The sequence below is a fragment of the Papio anubis genome, chromosome 6 (assembly GCF_008728515.1).
Source record: "Papio anubis isolate 15944 chromosome 6, Panubis1.0, whole genome shotgun sequence".
In the NCBI taxonomy this organism is placed as follows: Eukaryota; Metazoa; Chordata; class Mammalia; order Primates; family Cercopithecidae; genus Papio; species Papio anubis.
In genome coordinates, this window is record NC_044981.1 from 35,104,243 (window position 1) to 35,130,297 (window position 26,055).

At 51.2% G+C, this 26,055-nt stretch overlaps 1 protein-coding gene across 5 annotated transcripts in view; it reads right to left on the bottom strand.

Annotated features, from left to right (window-relative positions):
- The window catches only part of CPNE5 (copine 5), a 95,236-nt gene that overhangs the window by 28,751 nt on the left and 40,430 nt on the right, over positions 1-26,055 (bottom strand). For 3 of the 5 annotated variants that reach the window (XM_009205028.4, XM_009205029.4, XM_021937189.2), the window contains 5 exons: positions 24,325-24,384; positions 22,157-22,207; positions 21,794-21,857; positions 9,158-9,261; positions 5,329-5,433 (listed from right to left, as the gene is read on the bottom strand). In XM_009205028.4, the coding sequence (XP_009203292.1) occupies positions 5,329-5,433; positions 9,158-9,261; positions 21,794-21,857; positions 22,157-22,207; positions 24,325-24,384 (384 nt within the window). The remainder of the gene's footprint in view (positions 1-5,328; positions 5,434-9,157; positions 9,262-21,793; positions 21,858-22,156; positions 22,208-24,324; positions 24,385-26,055) is intronic. The other 2 variants (XM_003897525.4, XM_021937188.2) reach the window with 2 other exon arrangements.

The window sequence follows — 26,055 nt, forward strand, 5'->3', positions numbered from 1 at the left end:
TGAGACTGGCAACAATCTCGGCCCCCAGCTTGCACCGTGCAACACTGGGCAGTGCTGCCGTGACTGTGCCTCCCGTCTGAGCCTCAGCTTCTGCATGTGAAAACCGAGAATGATAAGACACCCTTCATCGAGGCCATCAGTGGAGGTGCCTGATAGGGTGCCTGGCCCTCCTGGAAGCTCATCTGTGGCCGGATGCAAAAGAGAAGCAAGTCATACATCAAGGGTGCCAGGCAGAAGTGCGAAGCTGTGGTGACTCCTTTCTTCTCTCCGGGTGAGGACTCCACACACTTAACACCCTTTTAAAATCTACTCATTCAGCATCAAGGTGTGAGCAGCCTGACCCAGACAACTGTGGTTTCACAGGGACAAATCCTCAAGTCACAGAACGATTAAGAGAGTAGGGCAAATTCCAGGAAGGCAGGGGAAGTGCTTTTTGTCATCACCCCACTTTACCCCACTGGAAGGCTGGATTGTCTCTGACCCTGATGCCACTTCCTGTGACTTCAGCTCTGCTCAGCTGGGTCACTCAGGTTTGGCCTTTTGTGGACTGGACACATGGCAAAGGCAGGGAGACTCCAGGCCAGGGGGCCAGGCCAGAGGCAATATCAACAGGAGGGAAATGCAGCTTCTCCTTACTCTGGCAAGTTATATAATATCTTCTCCTCTATTTCCCTTGTAAAATGGGCACAGCACTAGTACGTGGCTCCTAGGGTTATTGTAAAATTTAAATTAGCAAAATAAGATAATGCATTTAAACCAATTAGAATACAACTTGGTCCATGTCCTAAGTCCTCAGTAACTGTAATCATATTACCTGGCTTCTACACCCATCGTTCCAAGAACACTGACCTTTCTCATCAGGCCCGGTTCTCATCCTCCTGTACCTCTTCTCACAATAGGAAGGGATGCTCCCTGACCGTGCCGCCCTCCTCTTAGTTTCCTGCTATCCCTCTGACCATCTCCTCTTCTTTCTTGCTCCTGGCCTCTGGTACCCCCCCCCCCCCCCGTGTCTCCCAGGGCACCAGATCTCTGGCCACCCCCCTCCTGGGAACCCCCAGACTGTTGTCCCCTCCTGCTTTAGCTGTGCCTGGTCCACAGCTGCCTCCTCTCAATGTGGCTGAAACCATGTTTACCTCTCTTTCCCCAACCTCTCAACAGCAGCAGCTTGTGTTCAAACAACAAACATAATCTTTATAACTTATGACTGATAATTTTTTTAAAAATGGGTTGCAGATAGGCTGTGAAAAGAACTGCATAATACAAATCTGTGTGTGTGAGAATCTGGCTCCCGATCACACTGCCCATTTCTGTTGGTGGTGCCGCCTTTTCCTGCCCTCGAACGCTGAACCATTATCCCTTCCCCTCTTTCACTCCCTTACCCAGGCAGGTATCAAGGCCTTTTGGGTCTTCTTCTTTCTTGTTGCTGTTCCCCTCTCCTCTCCCCTCTGAATTATTTGGTATTAAAGCCAGAAGGACGTTAATGCTTTCAGGACTAAAACCAATCCAAGCAGCTTCCCTACCTCTAATCAGAAAGCAGGACTGCCCCTAACCCCTGAGCAAGGTGCTCATTAGTAAGCCTCCCCCAGATGTACCCTGGTCACAGCTCTGTCTTGGCTATTTGGCAACAGAGAATAGGGATTAACAACACAGAACCTAGAGCCAGCCTGCCGGGGTCCAAATCCTGGTTCTACCATCATCTGGCAGCAAGACACTGGGTAAATTACTTAATCTCTCAGGGCCTGTCTGTCTCCTTACCTGTAAAATGTGGATAGCACCAGCACCTCTTTCCAACGAGCTAATTGTTGGGAGGATTAAATTAGTTCCTATACATAGCACTTAGAGCAGGGCCTGGCCCATGGTTAAGTGCTATAGGAGTCTTCGCTATTATTATGATCTGTCTGTCTCCCCACTGGCCTGGGAGCAACCTAAGAGCGAGGCTTGGGTCCAATAGCTCAATAGGCCCCCACAGCACCCAACACAGTGCCTGGGGCCTGACTGGCTTGGAAGACATGGTTGTTGGGTTAAATCAACTATGGTTCTGTGAGGCTCCCAGAGGTGCCTTGGAAGGAGGGGACGGTGGCCTCATTTTCCTGCACAGGGCCCTCCCCTGCCCACCCTGGAGGGCCTTCCGATGCTGGCACCTCCTGAGTGGCTGTTGGGTGCATGGGTTACAGGGTTACACTAGGGCTGGGGTGTGGGGGGACAGGCCTGATCGCTCTCAGAGCCAGAGTGACATGCCTGGCCTCCTTGATTAACACTACTGTCTGTCACGTCATGGCAGATCTATTTCTGGACATGGGGGAGAGCCATCCTGCAGGGAGGTGGGGCTAGGTTCTGACTCAGAGCGGGAGGTGGGAGCCTGCCCCTCCCACCAAATAAATACCCACCTCCTCCAATGGCCCAGTGGTGAAGCCAGGCCTCTGAGCCGTGCTGCCCCCTTCACTGTCCCTGACAAAGCTGGCTTCTGCAACCCTGGGAGCTCCTCCCTAGAGATACAGGGTTGTGGGGGGTCAGTTGGGCCCCCAGCAACCTCAGGGCAGTTGTGCCAGGGATCCCCAATTCCTTCTGCCCTGTGAGACTTTAACTGGCCCACTCTCCCATCCCCCTACCTTGAATTTCCTCTCACTTTGTTTCCATCTCCCTTTATTCCCATGCCCCTGTCCCCAGGATCCCCCTCCCCTGACTTTCCAGCCTTTCCTGGGCCTTCTTTAGAACTCACTGCTCCAACCAGCCTGTCCTCCCATCCCCTCACCCACTCTAGAAGCCCCAGGAGCCAGCTAGACGTGTAACAGAGGCTTGTTTGACTGCAGCGCTAAGACAGTCTTTGTTCCCAGTCTTATTTTGTGCACTTATTTATCTGTCTAAAATACATGTGCACATCTGTGCTCCCTGTGGTCAGACCACAGGCTCCTTAAAGATGGGAATGCGACTCCGTTCGCTTAAATGCCGCACAGCTAGAGGCGCCACGCTGGGACACAGGAGGCACTCAATGACCACCTGTGGAACAGATTGTGGCATTTCTGTCCCAGCCAAGAGGCAGGGAAAAGAGCAAGCTCATGTCTCAAACTGGCAGCCTAGGGGTTTCTTCAGAGGGAAACAGGGGTGCCTAGAGGCCATTCATCTGCCCATCATCCCCTTAACACGCCTTGTCAGGCTCCCAGCTGCCCCCAGGTACCTGTGTTTTTGTTTGCTTGTTTGTTCTCTTTTTTTGTTTTTAAGGTTTTCTTTCTTTCTTTCTTTTTTTTCTGGAGACATCAGGCTGGAGCGTGGTGGTGCAATCATAGCTCACTGCAGCCTTGAACTCCTGGGCTCAAATGATCCTTTCACCTCAGCCACCTGAGTAGCTGGGTCCACAGATGTGCGCCACGACGCCCAGATAATTTTTTGTAATGTTTTAATTTTTTAAAATTTAGTTTTAAATTAAAAAAATTTTTTTTTGTAGAGATGGGTGTCTTGCTATGTTACCCAGGCTTGTCTTGAACTCCTGGATTCAAGCCCATCTCAGCCTCCCAGAGTGTTGGGATTACAGGTGTGAGCCACCACACCTGACCTGAGGTGTCTGTTTCGACACCCTAGTGTTCCTGTCGGAGTGACCTGAAGAGGCCCAGCTTTCTTGGCTGTCCAGAGAGCCCTGCCCTTGAGCCCCCTACCAGCTCACCCACCTGAGCTGCGGCAATCACCAGGAGACGGGCATGGGTTCTCGTGACTCAACAGAAACCAACACAGTCTCACAGCTCCCATTTTGGGTGGCCCCACTGTCTCCAGGCACTTGCTACAACGTATAATTACATGTTTCCTTATGTGATTATTGGATTAACGTCTGCCTCCCCTACTGGCATGTAAACTCCACGAGGTTGGGTGAAGGGTGGAGACTGCACATTTGTTCCCTGCTGATTTCCCAGCATCTAGCACAGTGCCTGGTACATGACAGGGGTTCCCTAAACATCTGTGGATGAGACGCTAAATTTGGTGTTTTAGGCACACCAGAGCCTCGTTGTGTAGGTTGTGTCGTGTGAGCGTCAATGCAGTCCTGTATAGTAGACAGACATTTAAATACCCATTTTACAGATAAGGAAGCTCAGGCTCAGACAGGTCAAGCATTGCCCAAGTTGACGGCGCTTTTTGGTCACAGAGTCAGGATTAGCAACCAGGTATATGGTATCCACACTCCACAATCTACGCTTAAATGGTGATGAAGATGATAGCCAACATGTAATAAGAGTAGGCATATGTTAAAACAAAAAATCTAGCCTGGGCAACATGGCGAAACTCCATCTCCACCAAAAACACAAAAAATTAGCTGGGCGTGGTGGTGCATGGTTGTGGTACCAGCTACTCGGGAGACTGAGGCGGGAGGATTGCTTAAGCCCGGGAGGCGGAGGCTGCAGTGAGCTGAAATTGTGCCACTGCACTCCAGCCTGGGTGAAAGAGTGAGATCCCATCTCAATTAAAAAACAAAAAAAATCTGCCAGGCATGGTGGCTCACACCTGTAATCCCAGCACTTTGGGAGGCAGAGGCGGGTGCACTGCTTGAGCTCAGGAGTTTGAGATCAGCTTGGACAACATGGTGAAACTAGTCTGTACTGGAAAAAAAAATTGCTGGGCTTGGTGGTAGGTGCCTGTAGTCCCAACTATATTCAGGAGGCGGAGATGAGAGGATCGCTTGAGCCTGGGAGGTCCAGGCTGCAGTGCGCTGTGATGGCGCCACTGCCACTGCACTGCAGCCTGGGTGACTGAGCGAGACCCTGTCCGAAAAGCAGAAAGAAATCCCAGGAGCTCTTTGCATTCCACCCCTACCCTGTTTGTTTACGGCAATTAGGCTGGCAGGATGTATCCCTGGGATCTTGACTCCCCAGTCTGTTGGCCAGGAGTTGGGACCAGCTGCCTCTGCCTGCATCAACACCCTGCTTCCCTGCTGCCATCTGCTCCTCCACTGGGAACAATGAAAAGACAAGCTGCTGAGCTCCAGGCCTGGGCACCCGGGGCACCCATCTGGGTTTCCCTGGAATCATTGGCACTTCCCATCCCCCTAGCCTTGGGAGTTTCCCACCAGTGGGGATGCCAGACAGAGGGGAAAGAGGTGGGGCGGGTGGGGAGAGGAGGATCTGTGAGGCTGTGAAGAGGCAGACATTGCCGGGTGCAGCAGGGGAAGAGTGGAGAGGCTCACCAAGCCCCAGCCTGTGCAGGGCATCCCCCACTGCACAGCTCCAGAAGGCCTGGTTCCTGCTGACGGGACTGACCATGTTGATACGAACGCGGCCTCCCTCACTTGTGCTTGGGGCGGGCCCAGAGCAGAAGGGAAAAAGCAGGGACATTTTCTCATCTCACCGATCATAGTCGCCGTTGCAGAGGGCTCTCACGGGAATGGAGAAAGTTTGCCAGACTGGATTTAGGGTGTTCTTCATGACCTCCGTTTTGTGGCAAATGGTGAACCTGGTGAGGAAGAAGAGAGGGAAGGCTGTCAGGCCCAAACCAAGGGAGGTGAATGCAGGTCAACAGAGCAGTCAACTGGTTCACATCTCTGGTTCCCAAACGATGGAAATGATGGCTTCAAAAGCTGCCCGTCACCAACAGCAGCCAAGCTGATACTAGTTGGCCATCTGCTGCTGATGCTGCAGAAAGGGTTCCTGTACCAGGTAAGGACCTGGAGGTGGGGACAAATCCCAGGGTGTCAGGAGCCCTGGGTTCTAGCCCCTACTCTGGGGCCACCTCACTGTGTGACCTTGAGCAAGCTCTCCCTTCTCTGGGCCTCCAGCTCCTCACCTGTAAATCCAGGCAGTTACCTTCTATCAAAGATTCTCCATCTGCAATCCACAGAAGGATGAGCAGATGAATTTTAGGGGTCTGTGAATCCCGGAAACACTGGGAGAAATTAGGTGTATGGGTTGTTTGTGCCTGCTGCTCCCCTGGCCTGGAATATTCTCTTCCCCATTTCCATCTTTATGACTCACTCCTCACTACCTTCAAACACCATCTCCACGAAACCTTCCCTGACTACCATATCTAAAATTGACAGCTGCCTGGTCTCCTGCCTGTCACATCCCCTAGACTCCTCCCAGACTTTTTTTTTTTCTATTTCATTTGTCACCATTTGACATTTTGATATAGTCTATTTTTTCCTTATTTATTCTGCTCATGATCCGTCACTAAAATGTAAGCTCCATAAGAGCAAGGATTTTTGTCTTTTTTGATCACTGGCACATCCCTAGTGCCTAGAACAGTGCCTGGCACTTCGTAGGTATTCAATAATTCTTTACAAATGAATCAGTGCATTTCTGGGGGCGAGTTTCCATAGCTTTCACTGGTATGTCAGTCCAGTGAAATTAAAGCCCCTGACTTAGATGAGCTCTAAGACCCTTTCTGCTTTTCCCGTCTGAATCCATGAACCCGCTTTGCAAACTAAAAGTACAGAATTGACTTACCCCAGATGGGCCCTAATCTGGTGTCCCTGCCCACGCCCCACGCCACGCTTGGCTGGCCCCATCCTGGAAGCCAGCCCTGCCACATGGATGGGCAGCCACTGCCAGGGCTGAGCCAGGGGCAGGGGCGTCTCTCTGAGATCTCCCACCACCAGCCCCAGCTACATCCCTGGTTGGAAAGGTCAGCTGAATAAGTGCCTGGGCTCCGCCCATACCCACACAGCCGGTGTCATTTCTTCTCTGGCAATTTTCAAGTCAAAATGTCATTCTGTCACCATGGCTTAGCATTTCTCTTCTCTGCTCCTTCTCGCCCACCCACTGGAGTGTGGAGATGCATGTGGGAGACCTCCCCACACACCCTAGAGCTGGTGGCGAGGATGGGAATGGAGGTGGGAGCAGGAGGGGCCACAGCTGCCCAGGGCTGGGGCAGGCAGGTGAGGCAGGAAGAGGAGCCTGGGGCAGTGGGGGGAGGAGAGCTGGAGGGACAACAAGGAGTAGGGAATGGGTGGTCCTGGAGGGAGAGAGGATGATACTGTGCAGAAGCCCTGCTGGGCTCCAAATACTACCCCCCGACCATCACACAGAGCCCTGTGGGCCCTCTGGAGCCTCCCACCTCTGGAACCACTGACTTCTCCCTTTCCCTCCTCTCACTTGAGAGCCAAACTTGACCAGGTGTTCTAAGTGCAGCTCCAGGGGCACAGCAGGTGCCCCCTTGCCTTCTCCCTCCTCCTGTGGCTAGTGTGACACTTCCCTCTCCTGGCTCCCTCACTGACCTTCTTCCTAACTGGGGGTGTCTCTACAGGCCTTCCAGTCTTCTCCCCGCAGACCCTCAGTGACCACTCTGTTCTCACCAGCGCAGCCATTGCCTCTTCACAGGGGCCGGATACTGGCCCACCTCTAGGCGGGCCTCCGGATCAGTTTCTTCAGTGCCCCACGGGATCCCCGTGAGGGATCAGTGTCTCCTTGCCCCCGGAATGCTCCAGTTCACACTTGGAATGAAACTTGCCCCAAATAAACTCCCACGACCTCCCCGGTCTGATCCACCAGCTCCCCGGCTGCTCTGCAAGCACTCTGGGTTCCCTTGGCTCCACTGCCAGGGAGAGAGCTCTGACTTCGGTCCCCATCCAAGTCCGGCCGACTGAGGTCCCCTCATTGTCCTTTTGCCCCCTTCCTCCCCTCCCCACTTCCTTCCCCTGCATTTCCACGGCACAGATCCAGGGTGGGAGCTGGTAGCACCTCCCACCTGTTCACCGTGTCAGTCACAAGGCTCTCCCTTTCCCCGCACCCTCCCCACCCATCCTACACATCACTCTGCTAGAGCAATCTTTCCCAAACACCCCTTGCAGTGCACCCCTCTCCTGCTCCCAAATCCCTCTCCTCCTCCCAGCCGGCCTCAGCCAGACAAGCCCAGCTTGACCCTGGCTCTGCCTCTCTGGAGGGGACCTGTGTGGATGCCCAGAACAATATGCAGGCCTTTTCCTCCCCCAATCAAGTCAAGTCAAAGTCAACAGAATTATTTAAAGAAATCCTTCTGGGAGTCCTTTGGTGAGACAAAGAATCCTTTTGTCATGCAAATGATCATACCTAATTTCCCTTGTTTTGTACGTTCAGGAAAACTGATTTTTAAATCAGTTTTCCCTTGAACTGAAACACACCTCCTCCTCGCCACTCCCCTGCCCCCCCACCACACACACACACACACACACACACACACACAATTTCAAGGGGAATTGGGGGGAAGGTCTTTCTGCCCTCCGGGCACACTTGCTTTGCCCAAACGTTTCTCCCTTCTCTAGCCCTTTATTCTTCCCTGCTCCCCCCACCCCCAAGGCGGGGACCCATTTTCTTCCTCTCCTTCAAAACCCGCTTCCAAGTTTCCCTTCTCCAGCAGCGCTTCTCTAATTAACCTGCCTGGCCCCATCGCTTCCTCATTCTGCAGAATCCAGCCTGTAAGTGGCCACAGCCTGCCAGAATTGTGGTGCTTAAAGAGACCGTGGCGACCACGTAATCCAACTGGATGAGAAAACAGGCCCAGAGAGGGGTCTTCACTTGCCTAGGGTCACACAACAGGCTGCTGGGGAGGACCTAGGTCCCCAGACCTTCCACCCAGAATCTGTCTCCCGGCATATATTGCTGACCTACATTTGCCAACATGTTGTGTACGCTTCCATCTTATTGTGGGTGGCTTCTAGATTAGGGAGAAGAGAGGAGGAAACAGGGGCTTCAAAGTCTGGAGTTTCAAATGAAGCCTGTGTGGGGCCAGGCAGGGGAAAGGGTCCAGACTGGCCCTGTTGTGTGGGCAGTAGTGGGGGGCCAGGCTGGGGGCTGCTCAGAGGGCTGTGGGGACAGGGGGCTGGGCTTGGAGATAGGAGCTGATTTGTGTAGAATGAAGGAGCTATCAGAGGTTTCCCATGAGGGACTGGCCCCCTATTCCTGCCTTAGCCCTGTTTTTGCCTAGTCCCCCCACCCTCCAAATACCTAGCCCCCACCACTCAGTACTACGCTGATACCTACAGAATGGCACCGCCAGCTTAGAGGCTGCCCCGACCTCCCACTGACCACACCTAGGTGCCCAGGGCACTACCCTGGGGTCCTGGACTTCCACCTGGAGCCCTTGCCCTCTCTAGAGCAGGAGATGAGCCCAAGCCACCCTGCCCGGTAAGTCACCGCCACCCGTCCATCCTTGACTCCAGAAGGGACAAGAAGGCACAGTGCACAAGTGCCACCAGAAAACTCACGTTCCATCCTCATTGCTTCTGTAGAATACCAAGAAGGGGTCAGATTTCCCAAAGAAATCTTTCTTGTCCAGCTTGTTGGCACAGAACTGCATGGTGGCGACATCCTGGTGGGAGGGAGGGAGAACAGGGTGTGAGGCAGGAGAAGGTGGAAGCACAGCTCCCGGACCCTGGCAAGCACGAGGAGTCCAGGCACCAGCCCTGGTTGGAATGCACTGACTAAGGCCCTTATTCCATCCTCAGACAGCTCCCCAGCAGGCCTAGCAGATCACTTGGGTGGGGAAGCATGTGGAGTCCACAGCTGCCTCAGTTTGAATCCTAGCTCTGCCACGTTCTCTGTGTGAACTAGGGCAAGGTAGGTGACCTCTTGGAGCCTCAGTTTCCCCTCTGAAACATGGGGCTGATGATAGCACACATCTTGCGGGGTTGTCATGAGGACTAAATGAGATCAAGGGTGTGACGTACTTGGCAGAGTGAGGCACGTGGCAACCCCTTGATAGATGTGAACACACATGGTTTCATGACACTTTCACCGAGTGGCTTGGAAAGGTGACAGAGCAAACCCAAGGCCAGTCTGAGCTTGATCTGCAAGCCCCAAAGCCCTCTCTCTGGCCACATTGCCTCACCGCCTCACACCCATATGTGGTTCCTGGAGGAAGTTCGAGTTTCAGCATCACTTTCACACCCACCAGCTCATAGGAGGCTCACCCAGTGCTCTCAGGTAGATACAGTGGGGTCTGTGGCCCCGTTTCACAGCTAAGAAGCCAAAGGCTCAGAGCAGGGAGGGGCTTCCCCAAGTTCACCAAGCAGAGCCCACCGGCTGAGTCCCCAGCCCTGTCCCCTGCCCCAGCTGACCCAACACGCACAGAAGGTGTCCGGGCTCTGGTGCGGATCTCTGGACCCCTCAGCCCCTCAGCTTGCTGGGGCCAATGGGGCATTGGGAAGAGATGTCCCCGTCGTCCCCTTCACCCCTCCCATGTGGCCTCTGCAATTTGAAAACTCTGCATCCTGACAAATCGGCTTCGAACCGGCTAAGCTCAGGGCTCTGGTGTCCAGATGCCAGGACTTGCCCTGCTCTTGGGGTCACTCTGTTCCCTCACACATCCCCCTTCCTCTTAATGAGGGGGAGCGTCTTGAGAAGGCTGACCAATAGCCCAGTGAGGACCAAAACAGTGGCAGAGAAGAAGACGTAGCTCCCATGAGGTCAAAGTTCTCAGTGATAAGACTGAGCGGTGGCTACGGTGGTTAGGAATATGGCTGCTGGAGCCAGGCTGCCTGCTTCAGTCCCAGTCCCATCCCTCCTTAGCTGCATGACTTAAGGCAAGTTATTCACCCTCTCTGTGCTCAGTTTCCCTATCTGTAAAATGGGGGTAATGGCAGTGCCTTTCTCATAGACTCATGAGGATAAAATGAGTTCATAGGAGTACAGCGCTGTGTGCGTGTGAGCTATTATTATTTGAACACCTGTTCCCCCACCCAGTCACAGTGTGTGTGGCCTCTGTCCCTGCCCCACTCCCACCTCCAACACCTCACATGCCTTCCCTCGGGGACATCTGATGACAACAAACACAGCCTCCCTTCATTCATTCACTCACTCACTCATTCAACATTTATTAGATGCCGTCTGTGTAGGACAGTCACTGAGCTCAGCACTTTATACCCCTTATCATATTTAGTCCTCAAAATAATCCTTTGTTACTTTTCACAAATGAGGAAGTTGGAGGTTGGAGAAGTTAGGTGACTTGCCCGAGATCACCAGCTGGTAACTGGTAAAGCAGAAAATTTACACATAAATAAACTAATTTCAAAGTCATGCCTCTTCCAGTATGCCACTCTGCCCCGCTGAGAGAGAACAAATTACATTCCACCACTTCTCTGCTTTCTTTAGAATCCGCTGATTTCTTCAGACTCTGGACTTGTGTGGGCAGGGAGGGGCTGCATGCCCGTTACCCTGGGATGGGGAAGAGGCTGTAAGGACGGGTGGTGCTGGAGACAGAATGACCTGCCCAAGGAGATGCCCAGGTAATGATGGCTTGTATTATGCCTCTCATCATCGCCCACCAGACGGGGAGAAGGAAGCTGGATTGGGGGCTTCCAAGGCCCTAGAAGCTCCAAGAATCCCTGAGCCTCCAGAGAAATCTAGGACCTCAGGCCTGGAATAAAAGAACAGCTGCCTTACTGAGCACTTAACTAGATGCTAGGACCTGTGTTAAGCCTTCGTACTTTATACAACCATACAAAATCACTCTTGTTTCCCTATTTTACAGCTGAAGAAACTGAGGTTTTTAGAGGTTAAATCATATACCCAAAGTCCTAGAGTGCGTGACTCAGACGGTCAGATTTCAGAGTTTTCACTCTTATCCCTCCAGAAAAATCTCTAGGCCTCTAAAGCGGCAGCAGGGCAGGCACACCCTCCTCAGGAGAAAATTCGAATCCCGTCCCATGCTGGATGGAAGGAGCACTTTAAATGCCCCCCTAGAGAGGCCCATCCATGGCCTGGGAAAGGAACGTGGCCCAGGACTTGATGGCCACTCGCTGGCTATATAAATTGGGGGGCCTGGTGCAAAGGGAAAATGAGGGGCCCTCCAAAAACAATCAGGAGATTCAAGATAGTGACAGCAAAGCGTGAAACCAAGCACAGGTCCCCGTGTGACTACACAGGCCACGCGCCTGTGAAGTTGGCCCTGTCTCCTTCCCACAGAGGTGACCCGCAGTGGCATCAGAAAAGCACCAAGAGGCCCAGATTCTGCCCAGGAGAGCAGCGGCGATGGCCCCAGCAAGGAACTCAGAGCTCAGAGCTCCAGTCCTGGCTCTGCATAGCCTTGAGCAGGTCACCCGAGCTCTCGGAGCCTCAGTCTCTTCGTCTGTGGAGTGTGGAATGGGATGACCACCACGATCCTTTTAAGCTGAGCAGCTGATGCCACATGGGGAACATTGAAATAGCCATCTCTTGTGGGGAGCACTGACACTCAGGGGACAGTGAGGAAAGCCAGGATCCCCCCCCAGCCTTCCCAGCCCCGGCCAGGGTTTGTGACCTCGCACGAATCTGGAGGTCGCCTGAGTGACAATCTTACCTGAATAAACACAGGCAAACCACCCAGGACCTGTTCAGCCTGCACTGGCTGACTATAAAATGCATACACTTGGAACAACCAAAACAGAGGCCACAAAACCCAGAGGCAACAGCACTTAGTTTTGCTTCCTAGGAACCCCTTAGTCCCTGTGAGATCACGAATGGGGGAGAAATATTAGAAAAGAATAAAAGAACTTGACAGGCCGTAAGTTCCAGGGACATTCAGTGCTCCATTGGGAGGGCTGCTGTCTTAGCCTAGCACCCGATGGCCAAAAACAGCACAAAGGGCGGGGGGCGCGGTGGCTCATGCCTGTAATCCCAGCACTTTGGGAGGCCGAGGCGGAGGGATCACTTGAGCTCAGGAGTTTGAGACCAGCCTGGCCAATGTGGCAAAACCCTGTCTCTACTAAAAATACAAAAATTAGCCAGGCATGGTGGCTCATGCCTGTAGTCCCAGCTACTCGGGAGGCTGAGGCAGGGGAATCGCTAGAACCTGGGAGGTGGAGGTTGCAGTGAGCCGAGATCGCGCGACTACACTCCAGCCTGGGCAACAAGAGGGAGACTGTCTCAAATAATAAAATAAACACACACACACACACACACACACAAAACAGCACAAACGAGCCAACGGCCACCTGGTTGGAATCCTAGCTCTGCCATCTAAGAATAGCGCCCCCTTGTAAGCCTGTGGAGAAGGCGAAAAGAGATGGCCTGTGTCACATCCTGGTCCACAGTGCCTCACACAGAGCAGGAGGTAACACTTGCAGAGTGCCACCTCATACTGGGGTGAACCGTGTGAAACTGCCAATAATCAGCTGTTGTTTGCCTATGAAAATGGCAATATCACATGAGTCTACACCACAAAGACACACAGAGGGGAGCAACACACACTGGGGCCCATCGGATGGTGGAGGGTGGGAGGAAGGAGAGGATCAGGAAAAATAACTAATGGGTACTAGGCTTAATACCTGGGTGATGGAATAATCTGCACAACAAACCCCCATAACACAAGTTAGCCTACATAACAAACCTGTACATATACCCCTGAACTTGCAATAAAAGTAAAAAAAAAAAAAAAAATTGGTTCTACCTAGTACGTGCTATAGTAGGTAGATATAATGTTATATGTATTAATTCACTGAATCCTTTCAACAACCCTATGAGGGAGGCACTGTTATTATTCCTTTTTTGTTTTTCAGACAGGGTCTCTCTCTCTCCGTCACCCAGGCTGGAGTGCAGTGGTGTGATCTCTGCTCACCACAGCCTCAACCTCCTGGGCTCAAGCGATCCCCCTGCCTTAGCCTCCTGAGAAGCTGGGACCACAGATGTGTGCCACCATGCCCCATGCCCAGCTAGATTTTTAAATTTTTTTGCAGAGACAGGGTCTTGTTATGTTGCCCAGGCTGGTCTTGAACTCCTGAGGTCAAGCGATCTGCCCACTTCAGCCTCCCAAAGTGCTGGAATTACAGACAGGAGCCACCGCACCTGGCTATTATTCCCATTTTAAAGATGAGGAAACCAAAGCACAGAGAGGTTAACACCCTCGCTTGAAGGCACACAGCTAGTAAGAGGCGCTGAGATGAGAACAAGACAGTCTGGCTCCAAAGATTAATAACTGAGATTCCAAATGATGACCTCAAATCATCAAGATAAGTTTAATTACGTTCTAATCTCAGTTTGAGAAGTCAGAGAAGTGTGAAATCCATTTTAGAAAGGCCTCTGTGCAAACTAGTTAAAAAAAAAAAAAAAAAGACTGGCTCTGAAACTCAGCTAACTGGAAATATTGGCCAGTGTGCCACACTTTCTCCCCCTAACCCTGGTGGCAGATAAGTGAGGCATTGCTGGGGGTTGGCGGCTGATTTTGTTCCTTAGCCTTATCTGCCCTCCCTAACACAATCTAGGCTCGGGAACATTTGCCAGAAGCCCACTGTGATCATCTGTGTTGTTGCACCATTGTAGAATCCGTGGGGGATAAAACAGACCTTCGGAGAAATTTCTAGACTGAAACGAAGGCAAACTTCCTCCCTCATGGGTACCCATGCCACAGGGAAGTCCTTGAGACAAAGAGTAGGTAACTAACCGCCTGGGGGCTGCGCTTTGGAAGGTCTGTCTGCCTTTCGTCAACAGTCACAGAAACAAGTGGGAGCTTGTGAATAGTTCAACCCCTTGACATAGGTGTGAACCCAAGAAGAGGCTGGAGAAAGTGGCAATAAGATGGACAGGACCAGCAGGATAACAGAGCAGCAAATTCTGGCTGAGGGTCAGAGGTTCAGCTGTTTGACAGCCTCAGCCTGAGAGCCATGCTCTCTGATCTCATGGAATGCCATCCCCTTGGCCAGGCATGATGGCGCACAACTGTACTCTCAGCACTTTGGGAGGCCGAGGTGGGAGGATCGCCTGAGCCCAGGATTTCGAGACCAGCCCGGACAACATGGTGAAACCCCATCTCTACTAAAAATACATAAAAATAGCCAGGTGTGGTGGTGTGCGCCTGTAGTCCCAGCTACTCAGGAGGCTGAGGTGGAAGGATTGAGCCCGAGAGGTGGAGGCTGCAGTGAGCCATGATCAGGCCACTGCACTCCAGCCTGGGCGACTCCATCTCAAAAACAAAGAGAGAGAGAGAGAGAGGGGAAAAAAAGAAAGAAAAAGAAAAAAAGAAACTCCATTCCCACCAGAAGCATCACTGGAATCAATCACAGAGAAGATAAAGCAGCTCCTGCAATATATAATTTCCTGCAATTTCTGTCTTTCACCCTATCTTTTTAAAAAACATATTAAGTTCTTCGAAAACATCAGGATTGCCTCCATTTGCATCTCTCCGCATGTTAATGGGGCTGCTGGGGAGATGACAGCAAACAGCCTTGCTCTCCAGGGTGGCCTGGCCTGCTCTGGCACCTTAGCCCTCCCTGCCCTGAAGAGGGCTATGAAGGTTAGAGGTCAGGCCAGGGGGGAGGGGGGAGTTAGCAGGTGAGCTGAAGGCTGGAGACAGGGCAGCAACCCCCAGCAGGAGGAGAACAGAAGAAGGCTGTTGGGTCTCACTGGCAGCTTCCAGATTCAGAACAAGTATGAGGTGAGTGTCAAATTTAAAGGGGGCCCAAAATCTCAGTCATCAAAAAAAATTTTTTAATGTGACATTTAAAAAATCAAAATCAATGCAAAAGCTATATCAAAATTTTAAATGAAGACATTTTATAAGTGAAGCAGAGGCACAGAAAAGGCCAGGGTCACACAGGGAGTAAGCAGTGGCTTTTGGTCTGGATCCAAAGCCCAAGTTCTTAATCACCGTGCCCTACAACTTACATGCCCTAAGCAGCACCTTTAAAGCCAGGAACAGTGGCTCATACCTGGAATCCGAGCTACTCAGAAGGCTGAGACGGTAGTATGACTTGAGGCCAGGAGTTTGAGACCAGCCTGGGCAACATAGTGAGACCTCCATCTCTAAAAAAATAACAATTTAAAAAATTTAGGCCGGGCGCTGTGGCTCACGCCTGTAATCCCAGCACTTTGGGAGGCTGAGGAGGGCGGATCACTTGAGGCCAGGAGTTCAAAACCAGCCTGGGCCAACATGGTGAAACCTCGTCTCTACTAAAAATACAAAAATTAGCCAGGTGTGGTGATGTACGCCTATAATCCCAGATACTCGGGAGGCTGAGGCAGGAGAACTGCTTTAACACAGGAGGTGGAGGTTGTGGTGAGCCGAGACCGTGCCACTGCACTCCAGCCTGGGTGACAGAGCAAGGCTCCATCTCAAAAAAAAAAAAAATTAAAAAGCGCTTTTAGATAGATGGTTGGGGCCACAGTACATTTATTGTCTTCTCCTTAAAATGTGCTGGATTTTCCAAATCTCCTAGAATTAACATATTATCTTTTTTAGTCAGAAAAAAAATAAGACATCAATGAAAAAGAAAAGGAATCATTAGTCACAACTCTGAAATTCAGCACTCCAGCAGGAGGAAACATACCAGGAGCTGGGGGTGATTCTGTGAGTAGGACCCTCTAGGAAGAAGAGGTTGGAGCTGGGCTCATGGGATAGGACGGCAGAAGCAGGAAACCTGGGACGTCAGCGAACACCCCACAGGCTGGAGGTTATTCATACACAGATGGTGGGCACAGAAGCTGGTCTGAGAGGCTGGGCCTGTCTTTATGCATCGACTGTAATAACCATGTTGAGGCCAAGCTGGCTTTTCTTTGTTTATTAATGACGGACTTCCCAAACAATCCAATCAGTTGTGCATCTGTTGATTTGGTCATTCAGAGGCTGAAAACCCCAGATTGACCGTTTTCCCTCCCACCCATTGAGCCTGTGTTTCTGGGATACTAACCAAAATCCGTCAACTGAAGCTCAAAAGAAAAACAGGATGATTTGGATATGAGGATGTTCACTACAGTATTGTTTATATTGTTTCCTAAAAAGAACAGCTTTGATAAATTATAGCCCATCCATACAATAGAGAAATAACATGTAGCTATTAACTACATGTTTTCTAAAAATGTATAATGATATAGGAAAAGGCAGGCTATAAAACTAGACACTATATTACATCAATTATAAGAAAAATTATGTACGTGGACACTCAAAGAAAGCCTTGGAGGAAGCACATCAAAACGTCAACAGTGATTATCTCTGAGTGATTTTTCCATGCTACTTACATTTTTCTGTATTTTCCAACTTGTCCATAATGAACATGTTATTTTTTTTTAGCATCAGGAAAAATGTTTTTGTTTTGCTTTGGTTTTTAAGGCCAGATAAATTATTTCTGAGACCAAAAAATTTCAAACTAACCTTAAGAAGGGTGATGTTTGAATGCTGGTTACACAGGATGCTCATATCAGTCCCAGCCACAACACACGTCTCTCCTATGTATCAACCTGCATACTTCTGAGTCTCGAAGAACCTTCACCACCTCCCCCACTTAACTTGACTTTTCCTTCTCATCTCTCTTTCTCCATGACTCTTCCCTCTTCCCTCATCTCTCAGGTAGAGAAACTGGCCTCTCCCTGAAGCTTGTTTTTGGAACAGTGAAAGTTTTGATTGTGTTGGGATCCAGGCTGCTAAGTTCCCCAGCTCTGAGGTCCCACACAATCTGGCCCCGACTCCCACCATCAACACCTACAGTCTCATCTTTCTGACTCATCATCCATCACTCCTGCCCCAGGGCCTTTGCACAGGCTGTTCTGTCTGCCTGGACCAATCTTCCCCAGGTAACTGGAAGGGCTCATTCTCCCACCTGTCTCTATATATTGACATATTACATTGTATCTACACATTTTCCTTCAGGATAGTCAAGAGTGTGATCAAATAGTTGTTGTAAGAAGAGGCACTGGATCTGACAGGGCTAAGGACCACTGCTCTAATGTGATTGCTGGTTGGCATTTCCATCTCTCACACTAAACTAAAAATTCTGGGAGAGCAGGGACTCAGTCAAAGCATATTTCCTGAACTGAAATGAAAGAATACATGAGCACGCTGGTGACACCTAAGGGGTGGCGAGGCCTCCAGGGGCAATTATGGTGTGAAGTTCTAACTCCCTTTGCTCGAGAGAGGTGAGGCACACTCCATCACTGCCTCCTCCATGACCACCACCACCATCCTGGCTGGGACGGCCAGTCGGGTGGAGGGACCTGACTAGGAGGTGGTATGGACATACTATCCTGACTCCAGAGCAAGCAGGTCTGGGTGGCTGACAGGTCTCTAGGGCGAACCAAGGGGCTGGGAAGTGAAGGGCAAAGAGCTATCCAACCCTCTGTATTGACAACAATCCCTATTTTTTTTTTTTTTTTTTTTTGACAGGGTCTCACTCTGTTCCCCAGGCTTCAGTGCACTGGTGCAATCATGGTTCACTGCAGCTGTGACCTCCCAAGCTCAAGTGACCCTCCTGCCCCAGCCTCCTGAGTAGCTGGGACCACAGGCATGAACCACCATGCCCTGCTAATTAAAAAAAAAATTTTTGTAGAGATGGTCAGGGGGTTCTCACTACGATGTCCAGGCTGGTCTCGAACTCTTGAGCTCAAGCTGTTCTCCTGCCTTGCTCGGCCTCTCAAAGTGCTGGGATTATAGGCGTGAACTCCAGCCTCCACTGCTCAAAGCCAGCCTGCCTGTTGAGGGCAATAGCCCCACAAGGAACAGAAGGTCGGTGACTGTTCCCTGTACCATGAGGGCTCGAGGCTCCCAGGGTGAGGGAAAGACTGAGGATTAGGAGTCAAGGTCTGAGCTAGAATCCCAGCAATCTTAGGCAGGCCGCTAACTTCTCTGTATCCATAAAACAGGGCCACTCACACCTACCCAGCCCCCCAGCCCTGCGGTCAGAATCAAATAAGACTAAATAAGAGAGTCTCGGTAAACAAATGTTGGCCAGTATTACAGGCAGTAACAAGCGCTTTACTGCTGAGCAGAACTGAACCTTGGGTGATTCAGAAGGCCCTTCGGGAGACCGGCCTCATCACTGTCAACATCAAGTACCATTCGATAGTATTTGGATCAAATTCTGATTGTGGGAACTTCTTTGGCATTTAAATTCCAGATGAACAAGGCTTTTCTGTAACCCGTCAAACTATGCTGGTGACACGCTGGAGTCCACTGTCATCCTTTGCTGGTTGCCACCCGCCCACGCCGTCCCCATGGATGAAGAGAGGGTTTGTCTACTTCGGCAAAATGTATTCATTTGAGCAGGAAGCCCTGCTCTGGTGAAAAATCATCTCTCAGACCCCACCCTCTTCCTTTGATCCTCCCACTGAATGCTGAGCTGGAAAGACGAAGCAAAGCTGTTCAGATGTAATTATTTTAATTCAGCCAGATGCTGGGAATTAGTCTCTTTTCCTTGCAAGGATTCTAGGGAGAGACAGAACTCAGCTAAAGATGCCCCAGAAGAAAAGGAGCTGACAATCTCAGGAGGAAGGGAGGGCACTCCCTGCCTCTGACATAGACCCCTTGTGCTGGAAGAGCTAAAATCAAGAAAACAGCTGCCATCCCCGGGTGAAGGAGTAGGGAGGACTGGGGAAGAAGGAGGAAGAGGGAGGATTTAATACCTGATAAGTATTAAACCTAAGACTGCTTACCAACCCCTGGAATGCTAGACCAGTAACGGCCACCAGCATTGTCTAGAGCGTTAGAATTTCCAAAGCGCTTTCATGTGTGTGACTTTATTTGGTTACAAACTAGTAAGAAAGTCACCAGCTGGGCTAGAAGCTTGGGGAAACACTGAATTTAGGTTCAAGGAATTTGGAGGCACCCTTTCCTAGGCATCTGTTAGACACACTCACATTCATGAACTCCTTTAACCCTATCAGCGCCAAGCTGCAGGTGGAGAACGGAGGCTCTGGGAGCTGCAACAGCTCTCTTCCACAGGGCAACTGAATTCTCTCCCTTGTCTGAACTCCAGTGGCATCCAGATCCTCAGTGGACATGTGTGTTTTGTCCATGACCTGGTGCTGAACACAAGGTCTGTGCTTTCTAAGCATTCAGCCACATATTCGTGATGGGTCCTCAGGAACGCCTACTGCACCCCGAGTCCTGCCCTGGGTGTACACATTGGGTAGGGTTCATTCCCGCTGCCAAGTGCCTTCAGATCCACTGAGATAAACAGACAAGCAGAGCAACCAGGGTGAGCAGTTGCATATGAATTTCTTTGGTCATCTCTATACTGCCCTGTACTATCGATTCTGTGTTCACGTGTCTTATTCTTCCACTGGAAGTCCTTGGAAACAGAGTTTGTAACACCACAGCCCAGTGGTTAAAGACCTTGGCTCTACAAGCAAACTGCCAAGTTTCAAATCTCTTCTACTCAGTGGCTGTGTGACCCTGGACAGGTCACTTAACCTCTCTGTGCTTCGGTTTCCTTATCTATAAAAGTGAGGAAAATTAATGAGGACCGTAATTCATCAGATATTATAACACATCATACTACATACTACATTATGTATTATAATACATTAGATAAGTCAATACATGTAAACCACTTAGCACAGTGTATGGCCCAAAATAATGACTCAATTCATGTTCTCTAACACTGTTATATCTCTATACCAGCAGCTCTCAAAGTATGGACCAGGAACCCCGGGGGATCTGTGGGGTCAACACTATTTTCGTAATAATTTCGATGAAGAGTTTTCCAGAGGTTATTCGACAGGGATATCACAATAGATTGACTACAGAAGCAGCCATGAGAATCTGGATGTCTTCCATTAAGTCAGACATTAAGGAGATTTGCAAAAATGTAAAACACGGCCACTCTTCTCATTAAATGATTATTGTAAGTTATTGTTGTTTTTCAAAATATGTTATTTTATTTATTTATTTTTTGAGACGGAGTCTCGCTCTGTCACCCAGGCTGGAGTGCAGAGGCTGCAGTGAGCTGAGATTGCAATCTCGTGAGCCACTGCGCCCGGCCTCAAAATATATGTTATTTATGTTGACCCATAATGGGTTCAACTATTGTTATTTCTAAAGGAATTAATACATACATTTTTAAAAATTCTGTTTAAATTTCTAGTAGGGTAAATATTGATCGACAGCTGATCCGTAGCACTGACCTCCCAGGAAGGTAGGAAAATCTTGTTTCTCCTGGTCATCCCTCCCAGCCCCGTGGGAAGCTGTGTTCCCAGGGTAGCCCAGGCTTTGTTTACGCTTGCACCCTGCCCCTCCCTGCGTCTGTCCCAGCCTCCTCCTCTTCTCTCCAAGTTCCACCACTTTCCCACTTTTATAGCCACTCTTAGTAACCTAAGATAGCGATAGTTTCGGGGCTGAGCCCAGATCTTAGAATCAAGCTGACCTGGACTAGAATCGTGGCTCTGCTGCTTGTCTTCCTTGAACAGGTGACTTTGCCTCTCTGAGCCTCAATTTCTCCATCCATAGAATGGGAGTAACATTTTAGTACCTACTTCTTAGCATGATTGTCAAGAGCAGTGATAACTTATGTAAAGTGCTATTACCTGACAAATACTGACCATCACCATTATGATACTTTATCATTATTATTAATCATGAGGTCCCCTGAGCCCCTTCTTGGTGTGCTCAGCTGTCCCCATCTCCTGATCCCCAACAGTCCTACAGAAAAAGCAAGACCAAGGGCTGCCTGGTACTGCAGACTTCTTCCCAACATATGCACGCGCACAGACACTCTCCATCCGCCCCATGCAGGGTGTCACCCTACTCCAGAGATGAAAGTGAAAAATGACAGCTAAATGTCAAGCACCGAGGCTTCCTTCAAGACTGAAAAGGTCTTTGCTGTCACAGTGTTGGTGCCAAGGCAGTCTCGGCTCAAGGACACGTGAGTGGCGGCCGTGATGGGGAGGAGAGGGAGCCCTGGCATGGGAGCCAGGGGACGGAGCTCAGCTGGGCTCTGCTGCTGACTGTGGGTGAGTTCCTTCTCCTCTCTGGGCCTCAGTCTGCTCAGCTATAAAAAGGGAAAACACCCACTAGCTCCGATGTTGCAGAATTCTATGACAGCCAGGTCAGCATCAGGAGCCCTGTCTACCCTTGGTTCCCTCCAGGGGCTCAGGGAGGCCAACCTGCACTCCGTCACCACCCACCCCAACCACGTCCTGTGCTGGAATCCTCTGCCACTCACCCTACAGTTGCTGAGCTCCTCAGCGGACAGGATGATGGTGCCACATTTCTTTCCTGGGACACCACTGGGAGAGGAGAAGATGAAAGAATGGAAAGCCAGACAAAGACAGAGCCATAAACCTGATACTCCCTCAATCAATCCCTGCCCAGCCTCCCCCTCCCGCTACCATCCAGCAGATCTGCCCCAAAGCCCCTGAGAAGACAGAGTCTCCTGAAATCCTTGTGGCAGTGTGGCCTAGTGCACTGCTTCCTGGGGCCGGGTCCCCAAGCCTGGAGCTGCCCCACCCCCTGCTCCCCGAGAGCCCACCAGGAAGGGTAGTGCCTGCAGTGAAAGTCCTAGAATTGGAAAAGCATCCAGACTCACCCGGAGGCTTCCAGACCAGTGGTTCTCAAACTTTCCATCCAAAGACCACTTCTGTGGGCAAAAGACCTCATGGGCTAGCCACCCCACCTCACACCCAGCTGACCCCCAGAGTCCCAGGACAATCCAGCTCTGAGCCACTCTGATGTGTCGTGGGAGGCAGGAAGGCAGGAGGGCTGGTGGACCCTCGCTGGTAGCTTGCCCAGGCTCTTTCCCATGGCTACGTCCCCTTGAGTGCCTTGGCTGGGGTCTCCCTGGGAGTGAGAGATCCCAGCCGACTGTACAGCTCCCCAGTGAAATGGGCAACCAGGTCAAGGTCCATGAAGTCGGTCCACCCCAGCACATCCCTCCAGGAGGGCAGTTCTTCAGCTGGGGCTCCACCCAGGGGACCTGAACCACCTCTTCCCCTGGTTAGATGGGCTTTGGGCACCAGCCCAGCCCACTCCGATGTTTGGGACTAAGCCAGAGGTGGGGGAGGAGCCACTGGGAGGGAGAGGAAAATGTCGGGTTGTCCAGCAGCTCTGTGACTTTGGGCTCATTCCTGTACCTCTCTGAGCCTCAGTTTTCTCCCCTATATAATGAATGTGACTGTATATACCCACACAGTGCCTGGCACAGAGAAGGTCCGCAGTGAGCAGCATCCCCCTCCCCGCACCCTTTGCTTCACAATTGTGCAATGCCGGTAAAATCCAGCCTTACACCTCAGGCCAGCCACAGGGCCACCAGCATGCTGTCTGTGGAACACACTTTGAGAACCACTGATGGAGCTCTTCCCAGCACCAGCTCTTGGAGGGAGAGGCTCTCAAACAGAGGAGGCAGGGGAGGAAGGGAAGCCGGCCCTGGGGCGCTGACAGGACAGCCCAGATCTCTCCAAATCAGGTGAGCAGAGCAGGGGCCACATCTGGGGCATCCCCTGCCACGGACAGGGGACAGTGCCTGCCAGCTTGTCCCTCTAGACTTGAGCAGCTGAGCTGAGTGCCTCAAAGCCCTTCCCCACCCCCTGGTCCAGTCCTTCATGGTAGTAAAGACATGATTTGTTTGCCCAGGGAGATAGAATCCTCCACGCCAGCCTCCTCCGCCCCATGTTTCTCCATCTGTTCCTCTCTTTGCCTCTGAGTCCTTCTTCTATTTCCGATCCTTCTTTCCCTCCTCTCCAGCCCCAACCTGCTCCCACCTTCTTGGCCTTCCTTTCTCTCTCTCCCTCCCTGCCTCTGTATCTCTGTCTGCCTCCCGCTGCCTCCCCAGTGGCTGCTTCTCTACTCTGCCGGTGAATTAGCATTCACGCTCTCCCTGGGCGGTGAGCATCCCCGGCCCCCTGGAGGCCCCCTCCCCACCTGCAGCTGGCCCAGTGGCATATCCAGCTGCTGCAACCTCAATTCCTGAGAGCTCTCAGGGAAGGCCAGGGGAGCTCTGCTTACCCCAATAAAATGCCCTTCTGCAGAGGCCCCTGCAGGCAGAGGTTCCCTGCCCTGCACTCCCCCACCCCCAGCCCCAGTGGGCGAGTGGGCGTGAGAAAGAAGCCAGGGTGGGAACTCCCCAACCGGGAAAGAAGGGGAGGGAAGGAGGGGGAGGCTCTGCGTTGGCCACATTTGCATGAGGCCAGCCGAAACCAGATGGTCAGGGTGGTGGAGTGAGGCTGGCCCACCGCAGCTGGCTAGCAAACGAGCAAATGTGAAAAGTGGGGATTCAGCTGGATCTACTCTGTGGTGAGGAGGAGGCGGACATCCAGCAGCCAAAACAAGGAAGGGGAACAGAGGGGAAAGGATAAAGAGAGGGGAGGAAAGAGGGGGAGAGAAGGGTGGGGATTGGGGGCCGAGAGAAACCAGGCCAGGGAGAGAGGAACGGAACAGAGAGTGCCCAGCCCCGCTATTCCTAGACAACATCCCTCACCTGTAAGCCCCACCCTCTCCCTGAAGTCCCAGGAGCCACCGGGGCTTGAGATGCCCAAGCTCTAGTTTGGATGGGGGAGGGGGCTTGCTGCCAAGTCGGGGCTTCTGTTCAGGGCCCAAAGAGCCTGGGTGCCTAAGGAGGAACCTAGGACTCTCTGTCCCCTGGATCAGGGCCAGATTCACAGGGATGGGAGCAGGGACGAGGCCCAGACTCTGAGGCCCCCTTTGCAGAGCTGGTTGAATGTCTAAGGACTCCAGGGCCAGAGATGTCTGGTGACCTACCCGTTGGACACGGCTGGCATGGGTTTGCCCGTCCTGGAATTCAGGCTGAATGCACCTATCCTGTGGAGAGAGGGGAAGAGAGAGCATGCCATGAGCTGAGTACCCCCATCCAGACAGGCCAGCACACTTGGCATCCAGATGCTTGGAGACAAGCGGCTGCTCCGGAAGTCATTAAAACAGGATCAAAGTCACAGGCCAGAGCAAGCAGAGCCCTTCTTCTGGGCAAATTCCCTCAGTGGTTCTCAAGGTGGGATGCCCAGACCAGCAGCACCAGCGTGTCCTGGGAATGTTATTAATAGGAAAGTAAATTCCCAGGCCCAGCCCATACCCACGGGATCAGGAACTCTGCGGGGTGGAACCCAGCAATCTGTGGTGACACTGGTGCCTGCTGCAGTTTGGGAACCCCTGTTCTCCCTTTCCAGCCTCCGCATCCAGACTGCGAGATGGGGAGACTGCTGGAAGAATCACATGAGATCATGACATGGGCTGAACTGTATCCCCCAAAATTCATGTATTAAGATCTTAATCTCCAGGACCTCAGAATGGGACTATATTTGGAGATAGAGTCTTTATTTTTATTTTTATTTTTTTATGTTTTATTTGAAACAGAGTATCGCTCTGTCACCTGGGCTGGAGTGCAGTGGCACGATCTTGGCTCACTGCAACCTCCACCTACAGGGTTCAAGTGATTCTCCTGCCTCAGCCTCCTGGGTAGCTGGGACCACGGGCACGCACCACCACAAGCGGCTAATTTTTGTATTTTTAGTAGAGACAGGGTTTCACCATGTTGGCCAGGCTGGTCTTGAACTCTTGACCTCAGGTGGTCCGCCCACCTTGGCCTCCCAAAGTGCTGGGATTACAGGCATGAACCATCGTGCCCAGCCTGGAGATAGGGTCTTTAAGGAGGTAATTAAGGTAAAATGAGATCATGGCAGTGGGTCCTAATCCAATGGCTGGTGTCCTCATAAGAAGAGGTGACTAGGACACAGAGGTGCACAGAGAGATGACAACGTGAAGACACAGAGATGAGAAGGAAGACAGCCATCCTCACAAGAAATGAACTCTGTTGACATCTTAATCTCTGATGTCTAGCCTCCAGAATTGTGAGAAAATTCATTTTCGTTTTTTAAGCCACTCAGTTTGTGGCATTTGCCACAACGGCCCCAGTGAACTAACACAGATTTCACAAGCAAAATACTGACCCTCATGCCTGGCCTAAAATATATGTCCAGTAAACAGGAGATTTTCACAGGGTTTAGTCAGGAAGACAACTAAACTAAGACACATAAAATCTTTGATGAGGTAAAAGGTCCACCTCCTCCTCCAACATTGCCATCAACCTCTGTATTTTATTTTATTTTATTTTATTTTATTTTATCTTATCGTATCGTATCGTATCTTATCTTATCTTATTTTATCTTATTTTATTTTTGAGAGGGAGTCTCGTTTTGTCACCCAGGCTAGAGTGCAGTGGTATGATCTCAGCTCACTGCAACCTCCGCCTCCTGGGTTCAAGTGATTCTCCTGCCTCAGCCTCCCTAGTAGCTGGGACTACAGGCACGTGCCACCACACCGGGCTAATTTTTGTATATTTTAATAGAGATGAGGTTTCTCCATGTTGGTCAGCCTGGTCTCGAACTCCCAACCTCAGGTGATCTGCACCCCCCTCAGCCTCCCACAGTGCTGGGATTACAAGCGTGAGCTACTGCGCCCGGCCAACCTCTATATTTT